Below are 14,265 nucleotides of genomic sequence, written 5' to 3'. Positions count from 1 at the left end.
AGGAAAACCGAAGTGGACGGAGAAGTTCATGGAGGTAGGCCTAGGCCTACTAAGGCTGTAGTGCCAAGAAAAAAAAAAATATACTTTTTATCCTAATTATGCATGAGAGGCATGACTGGGCATGACAGTAGCGAATAAATGCTAAGAGTACCTACTAACTTTTGGGTTTCTTATGGGTTTCTCACGGCGTCACAGCCTGAAGAAGAAATCCTATTAAATTTAAACCTTCATTAACTAACGAGGGCCGATGGGTAAGCGAAGGTGATGCTCCAATCATCTTATCAGGCAGGTTGGCATAGCGGTAACGCTCTTGACTCATATTCAGGAGGTTCTCAGTTCGAATCTCAGCCAGGACACCAGATATCCTGACAGATTACTCCTGGTTTTTCTCATTACTTGACTACCTCGAATAAGTCATCACCGCCTTTTCCTTCCACAGCCTTTCCAATTCATCCTTCATCTATCATCCTACCACTTGGCACTATGTAATCGAGATGCTGACAGTGCTGTGAAATTACTTACAAAATAAATGCATTGAGCCACACATTTTATCTTTGGCACTAGATGGAGATATGTGGTCAGCACACATGCAGGTCATACCTCAGTGCTTTACACAGAGAGAAAGAGCTCTGGTTACCCAATGTACGGGAGGTAGACTTTGCTATTTGGGTATGGACTTTACAATAATTGTCCATTGACAAAAATGGTATATATATAAGCTGTTATGCATGAAATATATCTGAGCACACAAGTTCAGTTTTGATGTCAAGGAACAAGTTTGAATTCTAATTTTATCAGTTTACAGATAGTGTAGTTAGTATAGTGACTGGCTATGTGCTGGATGACTGAGGGGTTGGAGTTTGAATCCTGGTAGGGTCAAGAATTTTCTCCATGTTGTCCAGACCAGCTCTGAGGCCCACCCAGCCCCCTATCCAATGGGTACTGGGGGCTCTTTCCCAGGGGTTAAAGTAGTAGGGGCATGAAGCTGACTACTCACTTCGATCTAGTGCTGACGTCAAGAAAATGTGGATCCATACATAAACTCCCCCGCACCTTCATGTCATAGTGCTTAATGAGGTAACCACTGGGGAAAAAGCCTGCAGTACCCATTGGATAGGAGGCTGGGTGGGCCCCAGAAGTGGTCTGGACAACATGGATAGGAGAAAAATCTGGCTAGTACTAGGAGTGAAAACTTCAATCCCTCAGCTGTCCAGCCCATAGCCAATTGGTATACTGACCATGCCATCCTAGTTCCTTGAAAAAACCTTTTTATGCCATACAAAATGAAAACAAATTATAAATTCATCAAGCTACATTTCATATATAGAGGCATTGTTTGTAGATGGGAATAAGTTCCTCCAGTCCTTAGGGACAGGGCACCACTGGACTTGTGCATTAATATTTTCAGTTTAACACTAAATTCAGCAGGTTGTATTTGATTGATTGATTTATTTAACATCCATAACTGTTACATTATGTACATTATGTATTTGAGTAAAGTTTGTCTGTATATGCTTCCTGTTAACTTCAGATGTCTTCAGCAGCAAAACAATGTGGCTCTTTTTGATGTAATGAATATCTTATGCCATTAGTTACCTCAGTAGTAAACTCTACTAGAAAATAAACAGGAATGTATTGTCACATATTTAGGGATGTATGACTATAGACAGGGTATGGAATGGATATTGGATTTATTGACTGCTCATATTCACCACTCTGAACTACACTTTATAGATTACTGACACACACAAGCTAGTGTCCTCAGTCTACTATTACAATCTCCACTAGCTGTTTCCTGGCAACAGATTTAGCACAATGGAGATTCTTCAGCTTCCTACATTCAGGTCCTCTTGTCACAGCTGCCCATGCAGAACTCTTGTCAATTGACAACTCAACTAACTGGGTCCCAGGCTGGCAGCCATTTCACCCCAACCTCCTAGTCTTCTCTTCACAGGCTGACTTTGACAACTGAACTCTCTTACTCACCAACCAGCTACTTCACATCACTTCACTCAACTGAATTGCTGACAACTCTAACCAGCAACTAACTTGTTGCTTCATACTGTCTTGCTTATAACATCTCAGCATGCACTATATAGAAAACATCTTTCTTCTATTGTTGTGTTGGTGTCTATTGCCGTGTAAATGTGTTTACTGAACCACTGCTTAAAAACGGATTGCATAACCCCATTCTTCTATTGTTGTGTGCATGTATGTTGCATGCATTACCTAGTAATAGGTCTATACACCATATTATTATATATGACTTAAAATTCCATTGAAAAATATATTTTTGCAGAAAGCCTATATAGAGTGGAGTCCACTCTTTTCTTCATTTGCCCATTAGGACAGGTAAATGCTACTTCACTGATATATTCAACATCATTACTTCCTGAACATAGAACTGCTTTATTAATATAATGTGTTCAATCAGTTACAATTGGACTCTTTCCTGACATATCATTAATAATTGCTGCAGTGCCTTAAGTTGTTTTTAAATAGCAATGCTGTTGTAGCCCAAACATGTACTGGGGACTAAGAAATGACCACTGACAATCACAGTGAGGATCAAAGTACCATAAGAGTTAATTAAGGTTTAACTGGGACAATGACACTAATCTCAGTGGAAAACATGTGTTAAATATGCTATATGCATAAGAAATAAAAAAGGAATGCAATTTAAATGTGTTTATGACACCAAAAATGACACTCATATGTATGGAAAAGCATATGTAAAAGGCCCATTTATACATTTCATCATGAAAAAATTTAATCAAACATACCATATTTCTTACCTTAGGATGTGGTAGCTATCATGTAACTGGCTTTCTATGGAGTCTGTGCTGTGACCATTGATATGCAATTGCTCGGTAAACACGTTCCAACAATAGCTGTTTTCTGCGTGGTTAGTGCGGAAGCTATATAAATATAGGTACATATGGAACAGACAGGGGAGTATTTGAGAGTTTTTAAGTGACAGTGACAGCCACAGGAAGTTCGTCATGTGAAGACTTAGCATGTGATTGGAAGACTTGAATTATGTGTAATATTTGTAGTGATCTGAAGCGCTAGTTTCTGTGTTGAGATCCATTACCATGAGAGGACTAGTGTGCCTGTAACAGTGGGTTATGAAGTTTATGTAAATCAGCGATAGTGCTGTATTTAAGTGTAATTATGAGAGAGTGTGTAACCAAGCTGCTAATAAATCCAATCATCTGAACTAGAACCCACCATTTCGCCATGCATACCCCCCCTACATGTGACAATATTTTCTGATAAGGTGAACGCACATCCTTTATTCCTTGCTCAAATTTTCTTCCCATCATAAGATCTTTGGCTTTAAAATAATCAACAATTTGATCAGCTTTCTAAAAAATTCTTGTAAGCCATTCAGTTTTAATCTTCTGTGAATTTCATCATCATCCTCACCATCATCTCTAGTTTCTTCCGTTGTCCATTGATCTAATTTGGTTAAATTCTCATTATTTAATGGTTTGAAGTGAGAATCCAGTAATTCTACATCATCATCTTCCACTTAACTAAAACCAGCAGTTTTGCACTCATTGCCATGAAAACCACATAAGAGCAGGGACTTATTACACGTATTTCTTCAGTTGCTTGGCCACGGAAGTTCAGAGACGGTATAGTAAGGGCTGTCTGTATAAATCCTGTCACCACTTAAAATAACAACCTCTAAACTTTATACTTGCTTCTAAATAAATCCATTCTAAGTTATATTGCATTTCTTCTAAGAAGCAATGGCTATCTCTGGAATAAGATAACAAATAGAATTCCTATATTAATATTTTCAATTTATGCGCACACATACATACACACTACTCCACTCTGACTCGATTACTACTGGTCCTCTCTTTATAGCTCTGGCATGGACCAAAGAGAAAACACCAGTTCCAATGGTTCCTCTATTTTTGCATCACCAGCTGTTGCTGCGGAAATGTATTTACCTCCCCGGTGCTTTGCAGTGGCCACCTCTTCTAGTTCCACTGTTCTGGCTTTCTGCTATTGTGTCACAATATTATTATTTTAGGTATTTTTTTAAACAGTTTGTTAATGTGCAGAGGCCATGTTTTTTATTTGTTTTATCACTTACATTGGGAGATGACTGAACTATTTCGAAGTACCATCTCAGCATTTATATGGAGAGAGTGAGGTCATCCATAAACCAACTCAATCAGAATAGCTTGTAACTCAGCTGAGATTTGAACTGAGTACCTAATAAACACAAATATAAAGCAGTTCCACTACAACAACCTGCTCAGTTTTATTAATTGCTACCATACTTGATAGTAAATATGAGTCCTGGGTTCAATTCTTGTTCCTACTAACCATTCACATAATAAAAATTAAGAAATAATGTGTCGCTATTATGGCTATTACATATTGAACTTAATAAGCAAACTGCAACTGTAGATTCATCTCTGACTTTAAATATGTATTCTGCATGTAGCATATTGGATGATGCATGTAGACATGAGTCAGTAACTGAAAAAAAAATATGAAGCATTTTTGTTTGTTCCCAGAAAAGTTCATTATTAGTTTCATATATTTACTTCAAGAGTCAATTCAATTTAGTTCAAAATTTTTCAACAGTGTCAAGATCAGTGATAAGAGTCTATCTACTTTACAAACCAGCATACCTCTCACCTTGCATAGGAGACCATATGGAAGAAGTGTCCTATGTACATATGCTTGAATATCCCAGCATTGTATGCATACTGGAAATATGTTGAAAATAGAACCCAGTAATTTTCCATTGACCGAAGTGAACGGAGAAGTTCATGGAGGTAGGCCTAGGCACACTGGGGCTGCAGTGCCAAGGGGGGGGGGAATCCCATTGATGATGTAACAATCTATATCACACTAAAAATGATGCACCCTTGTTCCCATAGCAGATGAAGTATAACTTCTTTCATGGTGATACTTTCCTTTTGGTGGTTAAGAACTTTATCTTTCACATATTCACATCGGGAGATAATAATGGCTACTGAGGCTGGATAGATCCGCAGACATTAGGATGAAAGCAGTGAACCAAACTCTATAGAGAAATATGATTGAAATATCTTCAGTAGCTGTGGTATGCAGAATAACCACAAGAAGTATATGAAAGTAGATGATACTTTAGCTGTAGCCTGAGAGGCACACAACACAAGCTCTAAAAAATTAACTGGTGTTGTCAGATCATTAACTTTCTAAGCTGACCTCTAGTATAAGTACATATCTGCATATGCCACATATATATTTTCACAATATAAATATTTAAAATCATAGTTGTTATCAATTGATCTTGGAGAAATAAGATGGAATGGTATGGCCTGGACCAATCTGGCTTAGGCTAGAGACCAGTGGCAGGCTGTTGTGAACACAGTAATGGTCCATTCACTGCTGTAAAATATTGGAAAATCTGAGTAGCTGAGCAACTTGTGGCTTCTCTAGAAGGACTCGGCTCCCTGGAGTCCGTTAGTTAGTAATTGACAATTACACTGTGTTTTGTATATTGAATATGCTGTGGGTAAACGATTTTGAAATAAATGTATATCATAACATGGCTGAAAGACAAAATTGGCTCAAATAATATCACAATTAAAATACTACAGATTCCATCAATATGTACTTGGAAAATGGTATCTCTTAATCTTTGTGTATTACATGGTTACACAATCAATATCCTACAGTCACAATCAGTCTTGAGTCCATCTTTCTATATAAGAGGATTAAATTATATCATAGGAAACTGCACTAAGATTTGATGAGAATGCTTAAAGATAATAAATGACATTAATAAATAAACACAAAAAATCGACACTGAGTATGACATAATAATTTAAATAAATAATTTATAATTTAATGTAATAATAATTTATAGAATCATGCAACAAAATAAGTTAACCATAAATATAAATTTAAAATTATTGATGAGCAGGAGTATTAAACAGGATCAAGATGTTTTGATATATAGTGTATGTTCTTGAAGATTTAAAAGAGACCGGCCAGTCATGCTGTAATGCTACTATTCGGAATTGGTGGTGGTTGTAGCATAGACTTAGTGGCATTTGTCAATTTCTGTGACACAACATGAGCAATATGGCTTGAACGCTTCCAAACATACTCTCGAGTTTTGTCATGGTCATCCGAACTTTCCACACGAACCTGGAAGTACAGATTTCACATTAGAAAATTGCATATTTAGTAGATTACAAATGAATGATGTGACTAAATATTGTGGTTTGAAGGGCACGCCAAAGCTAAAGCGGTTAGTCACTGGCTTCCCATCGCGGCAGCCCGGGTTCGATGCCAGGTCTGATCAAGTGGGATTTGTGGTGGACAAAGTGGCGCTGGTGCAAGGTTTTCTCCAAGTACTTCGGTTTTCTCTGCCAATCTTCATTCTACCAATTGCTCCACAATCACCCTCACCTATCATCTGGGGCTGGTACAACAGGCCAGAAGTGACCGCAGTACAAGGGACTTAGTCCCACCCCACTAGCAATAAAAAAAATCGTGTTTCCTATTTAATGTCCAGATAAAATGAAAGTCTGCTGGAATCAAAGGGAGATTAGGGGGAACAGTTGCTGCAGAAGTGATGTCATTATTTTCTTCTTCAGTTTTTCATTTATGCTGATGAAAAATGAGGGTACCTAATGATGGTTAGGATAAGAAATTGATATGCATGTGACTTTCTGACTGAGAATTTTTTAACCCTCTTAAAAATCAATTTAATTGCAGTTGTATTGGTTTGACTGTACTGGATTTTGACATAAATTTAATATACTGACTGTATGGCTGTAAATTATATGTCTGATGAATGACAAAATTAATTTTGACTATTGCAGTTGGTGTGTTCCACTAAATAAACTGAATGTGTAGAATACCTGTAGACCCTGTAGATGGCTAAACTGAATCAGTGTTTCCATATGTGAAAGCATTTGTACTTTGAGCTAGAGCCATTATCCTTATTCCCCTTCTTGATTTCTTTCATATTCTGCATTATTCAATGATTTTGCAAGAGTGTATATATGTTTATATATATAGAATGTTCTTTTAATAAAATTTACGTTTCCACGGCTCTGCGCTTCATCACTACTGGTGCACTGCTGGCCGCAAATTGCATGCAAATTTTGCTGATGACTCAGCATACAGATCCAGCAGATCCATATGTCATGTAGGTGTCTTAGAGAAATACACGTTGCTTTAAAATATAGCGAAACATGTCGTGCCACACAGGTGACTAATTGTTAACTGGTAACAAATGTCTCATGGCGCTGATAACTACTGCTTACTGCTGACAAATCATAAACAAACTCCACATGCATGAACCTCACTGCTGCCATGTAAAATAATACTGTGTAGAGGTCTACAAGTTATTTTCCTTCAGTCCAAACGTTATCGGCCGCCAAGCATGCTGATTTATTGTCAAATTCGCATGCGCTTCATGGCTGGCAAAGGATCAGTTGTGGTGAAGCACAGAGTAGTGAACTCGCCAATAGCATTAAATATGTTCCTGTATAATTTAGAAATTCCAGGAGTGTAAGTAACTTCAAATTTTCTCTTTGAAGGTATCATGAGACTTAGCTTGGTGTGAACAGGTTACAGAGTATAGGAAAAAGACTGAAAATATGATCTTATATGCAGTGGAATTAAGACGAATGATTATGATGAATCTTAGCAAGGATAATTGATGAAACCCATGCCTCAGCATAAAATCTTTCCAAAGTTACTGGAATGTTTTTATAAATTTTGAAGTGTGGCAGACAAGCAATTAAGCAGTAGTTCGTGGTCAAATACAGATCCTGATTTTATCATAATGAAGCTAGCCCACAAAAATTAATATAAAATATTGTGCCAGAAGGTGCAGTACATCTTATACCTGTTGTATGCATTTTGAAACGACACAATTCATCCTTTCATACGTATTTGTTTGCAAGAAAACCACATGATGATCACAACAGATGGGATGGATTTTTTATTGAATTTTACGATACCCTTACATATGTAAAATGTTATTCAGTGATGAAGAAATTTTTCATCCAAGTGGAATAGTCAGCATAAGAGCCATTATTAGGTAAGTGATTATCCTCGTCACATGTTAAGAGAACCCAAATGTTATGATCTGGTATGCCATCTATGGAGCAAAGCTACTACTAGAAGCACATTTTTTTTATATTAATATCAGGGTAAGGTATATAGTGCACTGCAATGTTGAATGAATTTGTAGATCCTTACATCAGTGCAATGGCACTTTCATAACTACACTATTTCTAGGATGGGATACCTCCACACTTTACTTTATTCACACATAGTTGACAAGAGAGCACATTATCAGAAAAGTGAATCAGGTACTGTGGATTGGTTTTCTGGATTCCATTTGCACTAGACTTTTTGGTATGAACTTTTAAAGTGTAGAAACACCAGCATTAAATTATTTGTGATGTAAAACAATGCATTCAAGAAGACTCAGTATTCCATAATATTATGGAATACTGAGTTCATTGATGCAAAACTTTAAGAGCGCGAGAGTCTGAACATTTGTGTACAAAATCCTATGATTCTGCTCTTGTGTTACATCCTGTGTATGAGGACATACATATGGTGGCAGCCATATTAATGTTTGATACTCACCTGTTTGGGTTGCATCACTCTGATTGAATGGAGAGTGGCAGCTCCACCATGTAACACTCTCAGGTTTAACTTTCCTATCATCTCTGTTGTTGTGGCTGTTGCACTTCTGATATCCTTCTTAGCACCACGACCAAACTGAGAAAGATAATATTGGGACACAAATGATTATGAGCCAGGTTAGCTCAGTTAGTATAGCAACTAGCTATGGGATGGATGGCTGAGGATACTTCTGCATCATGCAATACAGTGTGATATTATGTGTAGGGAAGAGATGTTAAAAGGTGCTACTAATGTAATGTTTTTCATCATTGACAAACATGGTAATCTATGAAGAATGTGAGGTAACCTCAGTCACTTATAATCTTGTTTTTATTTGATCATCATTTGTGCTTTTTGCATGATGTGCATGAAATGAATGCTGCATATAGGGGTGGTTGTGTCTGTATGTGTGCACGTTTGAACTCCAATAGCTGCTGGATGATTTATAATGAAATTTAATATGGATACTCTAATGTTGGAGGTTACTCCATACTCACATGTTTTAATTTCCTGCAATCAGTAATACCAACACAATGGACACATGAATTTGTGAGGTGGGAGCAATGGTAGCACCACATAATACACGTAATGAAATTATGTGTGGTAGTAGGCATTTGAAGAATATACAAATTCTGTTAAGGTTTTTTGTTGTTGTCATAAAATATAAGGCAATACATGGAGAGAATATGAAATCTGCATTTAAAGCTTGGTTAGATAAGAATAACTAATGAACTGCTGAAGTTAAGCATGTGACATTTGATATGGAGATACATCATCACATGCCTACAAATTCTGCATTAAATGTTGTTTGTAAGTCAACAATTAGAACATGGTGATGATGTGAATCTTTGATGTTATGTGCAACAAATCTATATTAAATTTACATTTACATTATATTTGTCGAAGCCTCCCACAGTGAAGCAAGCGCTACCCAATCTGCGCTTGCCACAGCAGCTCCAATGCCCATTGGTTAGCGTGCCGCTCAGCGACAGCAGTACAAAGATGTGGACCCTGTTTAGTGTCCTGTAGGCACATACACAGTCGCCTTGAAGGAGGTAAAAGCCATGCTGAAGGCAAGCAGCCCAGCTGGTCAGCCTGAGTCACTCAAGTCTGCTACCATTCAGGAGGATGGTTTCAAAGAAGTCTGGTGGTGCAAGTGGCACGAAACCAACGATACTGCCCTGACTTAAAAAAAAGCAGTGTCTGCCGCCAAAGTCACACACCTCTGAGGAGGTTGCCATCTGCAACTTTTTCGCCCCCCTAAGGACTTCTATGGATACCGACAACGCCGGTGCAGAGGCTGCTACACTTGAGACAGTCCCTGGCAAAGCAGGTAGGCCGCCTCAAATAATATTAAAGTAGAAAGAAAAATCTGATTCTGTTACAGAAGCGACTGAAGAACGTGATCAAGGGCGACTTTAAGTTCTGTAGCACAAGGAACGGGACCAGAGTCGTTACGAAAGTTGTGGCTGATTTCGAAGCCGTCAAATCCCATTTCAACAGCAGTAGCCTCACATACTATTCCTTTTTCCCCAAATCTCAGATGTCTGTTAAAGCAGTAATATGACACCTCCCACCCAATACCCCCGCTAAGGACATTTCAGAAGGACTGGAAAACCTGGGCTTTGACATTGTTAACAGTTAAACAAATGAAACCCGCCGGTCACCTATCGAAGAAGCAATGACCGGAAACTTCCACTTGTTCCTCATAACCTTGCCCAGGCCGGCAAAGTCACAAAAAATCCTCAATCTGCCTAGCCTTTCCCACATAGCTATCAAGGTGGAGGCTATAGGTCCCAGACTGGACTTAATGTCATAACTGCCAAACGTCTGGCCAAGTCTGGGCTAAGTGTAAGCAACCTCTCCGTTGTTTGTGGTGTGGAGGCAGCCAACTGCACAAGGATTGTCCAGAGTAGGGAAACTCTGCTTCCACTCCATGCTACAACTGTCGGTTGGCGGAGGGGGGCAAACTACATCCTGCCAATTATCACGGTTGAAAACAAGCCTAGAAAAAGCTGTAAAAAAGGAAGGCACATAGAACACCCAAAACTGCCACGGGGAGGGCGTTCTCATAAACTATAATCACCCCAGATATCTTGTTGGCGGCGGCACTCTGAGGCAGTGCAGAGACCTCAGACTAACCATGTTCCAGTGGCTTGTCCACCCATAACAGGAAAACAAAATGTACCGGCCCCTGCACTGCAGCAGGAAACAGGTCAGTCAGTACAGGCTCCACATCTAAACAGTCAACCTCTCGACAATATGTTGAGAGTAGTGATTGTAGTACAGCAAATTATTACAGAGTTCAATGATGCAGTATCTGAGGAGGGTAAAATAGTGGCAATTATGAAAATTGCCCTAAATCTGATGAAACAAAATGGCCACTAGGGTTCATAGGCCCCTCAAAGTCATAACATTTCTTCGAACAGCATTGGGAGGCAGCGCTATGAACTCAGTAAACAGCTGCAAAAACCTACACGTAGATGTGGTCCTATTTTCAGAGACACATCTGAAACCACATTAGAGGTTCTTTATTCCAAATTATCACTTTTATCGAACCAACCGCCACCCGGTCAGAAAAGGCGGAACTGCCGTTGCAGTTAGAAAAGGCATTCCCCATAACCATGTAGACCTACCACCCCTTGTTTCAGTAGAAGCGACAGGGGTCTGCATACCAATTGGTAATAGTGAAGTGCTGCTTGCAGCTGTTTATAAATCTCCAGGCAGGGCCTGAAGTGATGCTGACATCACTGGGCTCTTAAGCTTTAGACGTAAGTCTATTTTGGCAGGTGATTTTAATGCAAAACACCCATTTTGGAATAGCAGAATTTCAAACACCTCAGGTGAGAAACTGATGGATTTGTTTGATATGAATGAATTCAAAATTTCAGCACCACAGTGCCCCACTCATTATTCCCCTTCGGGATATGGTGATGTGCTGGATATTGTGATCCACAAAAATATCAGAGTGTCAGATGTCATGGTCTCTGATATTCTGAATTCAGATCACCTACCAATAATGTAATATTCCACATACTGGATCATTTTAAAATTAGGAATCTTTCTGAACCTATTGAAAAATGTACAGATTGGGATCGGTTTCAAAGCCTCGACTCTGAATTAATATCACCTAAAATTGAAATAAAATCGTGTTAGAAACTGATAAAGCGGTGCGCTACTTTACAGCCCCTATTGCTTCGGCATATAGATTGTCATCAAGCAAAGTTACGCTTTCAGACATAAACAGCGATCTTCGTGGTCTAGATTGTTTGTTAAAACATAAGCAGAGGCTACAAAAATTGTGGCAAGAAACCAGGGATCCAGTGTGTGAAACGATAGTCAATTGGGTCACAAAATCAATCCGGTGAATGGCCCGCAAAATGGCACTTGAAAGATGGGAAACAAAGATAGGTAATGCTGAAGTCACACCTCAAGCTATATAGCCCATTGTGAAATCACTCTTAGAGAGGGATGGACCAAGGTCAGAAACTTGGAGATTGATAACACCTACTACAATGAAGAACTGTTCTTTGAAGTGTGATATCTTGATTGAGCATGTCAGTAGCAAGTGAAATTCACTGAAGCTGAAGAGGACGATTAGCATATTTCATGACCTCTTGGAGTGAAGTCTGAGGACTACCCAACATGTGACAGTGCTCTCGAGGTCTGTGGAATCAAGAATGATGACCAAGTGTTAGGTCAACTTTTGACTAGGCCAGAAGAAGAAACAGAAGAGGAAGAGGAAGTTGCAGAACATAAAACATTCTCTGATGCACCAAAGGGACTGGAAGCAGCCAGAATGTATATACACATACTTTGATACCCAGAACAGTATTACTATAATGTGCAACAAAGTTGAAAATGAATTATACAGACTGAGAGCTCAGGGAGAATAGAAACAAAAGACTGACTAGTTGAAGATATAGTGTAACTAGGTATGAATTACATTTTCCAGTCATTCCAGGCAAATGCTGAAGTAGTGCATTGAAATAGGCCATGACTACTTCCTTCCACATCCTTTCTATTCACCAGTGACAACCAATATCTCCTCTTACTTATGTGACACTAACGCAGCAGTTGATAAACCAATGTAAAATAAACCAAGAACCATATTTTCATTTACATTTACACTCTTAGTATTGAAACATGTATATTTTAAATGATTTTCCAAAGTTATGGTTTAAAAAAGACCACAGTTTTCTTTGTGTTGTAACCTTCGTGTTTCCTTGATTTTACAGTTTCCCCGATATTACATGTGCTTTGGGGAGTCCCTTAAAGGTGTAAAATTTAGGTATATGGTATCATAGAAGGTAGATGATTGTGTGAATAATTATCTTAGCTCTTGCACTCCAGTAATTTCTTTGTATGGAGTTGACCTGGACTGAAATTTAATATCATACAATTTATTTATTTTATAATTAATTTTAAATATATATGCATCCAACACAGAATAATTGTTAACACCGACCAGTGTGATTAAATTTGTGGATATTTATGGCCTTTACGTGTTTCAGTCAGCTGACCATCTTCAGAAGGCATAAGATCAACATGTTCAGGAACTACTGCTGATCTTATGCCTTCTGAAGATTGTCAGCTGACCAAAAAATGTAAAGGCAATAAATATCTATAAATTGAATCACACTGGATGGTGTTAACAATTATTCCATAATTTAATTTACTGGTGTGATGGACTAGACTGATGAGAGTTAAGTTTAAGCAACACAAATTTGTTCTTTTCGTGATTGATACAAACCTCTTTCTCTACCTTCAGAATCAGGGGTCCAACTGTAAATTTCGTCCTAACAGTAGTATGTGAGCTCATCATGTTAACTGTGACATCTCCTTCTCGCCGTACGGAAGAAAGACCATATAAAGTGGCTTTAGCACCAGGACGCTGTCTTCCCTTGTTCTGTACAACATAGTGCATTCATAGAATAAGCAATAGTCTGTATAAAATGAAAGATTATAGTTATTTAACACTGTTGTAAGAATAAAGAGTTCTCAAATGATAATTTTTTGAAAACAATATATTGAAAATATCTGAACTTAACAGATATGAAGTAACAAAGAAACAGGGAAAATGACATAATGAGAAGGTCTGCAGTTTATACTTTTAAAGCAGTACTCTTAGAGTGACTGAATCAAGAGGATGTGATGACCAACATATGTAATACCAGGTTTTGCCCAGCAGGGAGCAAGAAAATTTCATTTTAAATGTATATTTTGGACTGTTTTTACCAACAGGTTTAGAGTATCCAAGATAGGGAACTACTTTTTTTTAATACTTGCATTTTTTATTTTATTTAACATTTGATGCATTTCCTGCCTTTCATCAGTTTTCATTTTGTACAAAAATCCAGAGGGAGGAAAGTTCCCTAGCTTCCCTGCCTCTTTGCCAGCACCCATGTGTAATGTGCATCTATGTATGTATTTTGTTAGCAGAAAGCCTTAATTTTTAGCTAATGGAATATTTTAAAATTTTATAAAACATGCTCACCACAGAAAGAAATTATACCATGACATAAAACACAGATCTCATTAAGATCTCTGAAATTATTCATAATATTTTTCAATGCTGCATGCATTTATGAA

At 38.1% G+C, this 14,265-nt stretch overlaps 1 protein-coding gene and 1 long non-coding RNA gene across 3 annotated transcripts in view; one reads left to right on the top strand and one right to left on the bottom strand.

The window, feature by feature from the left end:
* Window positions 1-7: 7 nt before the first annotated feature.
* LOC117283002 lies at window positions 8-13,525 on the top strand. 2 transcript variants are annotated; one of them, XR_004513984.1, is made up of 3 exons: window positions 8-34; window positions 9,580-10,006; window positions 13,445-13,525. It is a non-coding gene; the product is annotated as an uncharacterized LOC117283002 (long non-coding RNA). The 2 variants fall into 2 exon arrangements; XR_004513983.1 differs by lacking the exon at window positions 8-34 and adding an exon at window positions 2,184-4,805.
* LOC111873292 (uncharacterized ENTR1 family protein) overlaps window positions 4,806-14,265 on the bottom strand; it is a 56,062-nt gene continuing 46,602 nt past the window's right edge. Inside the window, exons 6-8 of the mRNA XM_023867887.2 lie at window positions 13,427-13,582; window positions 8,635-8,769; window positions 4,806-6,168 (exon numbers count right to left, since the gene is read on the bottom strand). Coding sequence (XP_023723655.1) covers window positions 6,013-6,168; window positions 8,635-8,769; window positions 13,427-13,582 — 447 coding nt within the window. The 3' untranslated portion in view covers window positions 4,806-6,012. The remainder of the gene's footprint in view (window positions 6,169-8,634; window positions 8,770-13,426; window positions 13,583-14,265) is intronic.

The sequence above is a fragment of the Cryptotermes secundus genome, unplaced genomic scaffold (assembly GCF_002891405.2).
Source record: "Cryptotermes secundus unplaced genomic scaffold, Csec_1.0 scaffold131, whole genome shotgun sequence".
NCBI lineage: Eukaryota > Metazoa > Arthropoda > Insecta > Blattodea > Kalotermitidae > Cryptotermes > Cryptotermes secundus.
The sequence above is the reverse complement of the archived record's forward strand: the minus strand, read 5'-3'. Positions and strand labels throughout refer to the sequence as shown.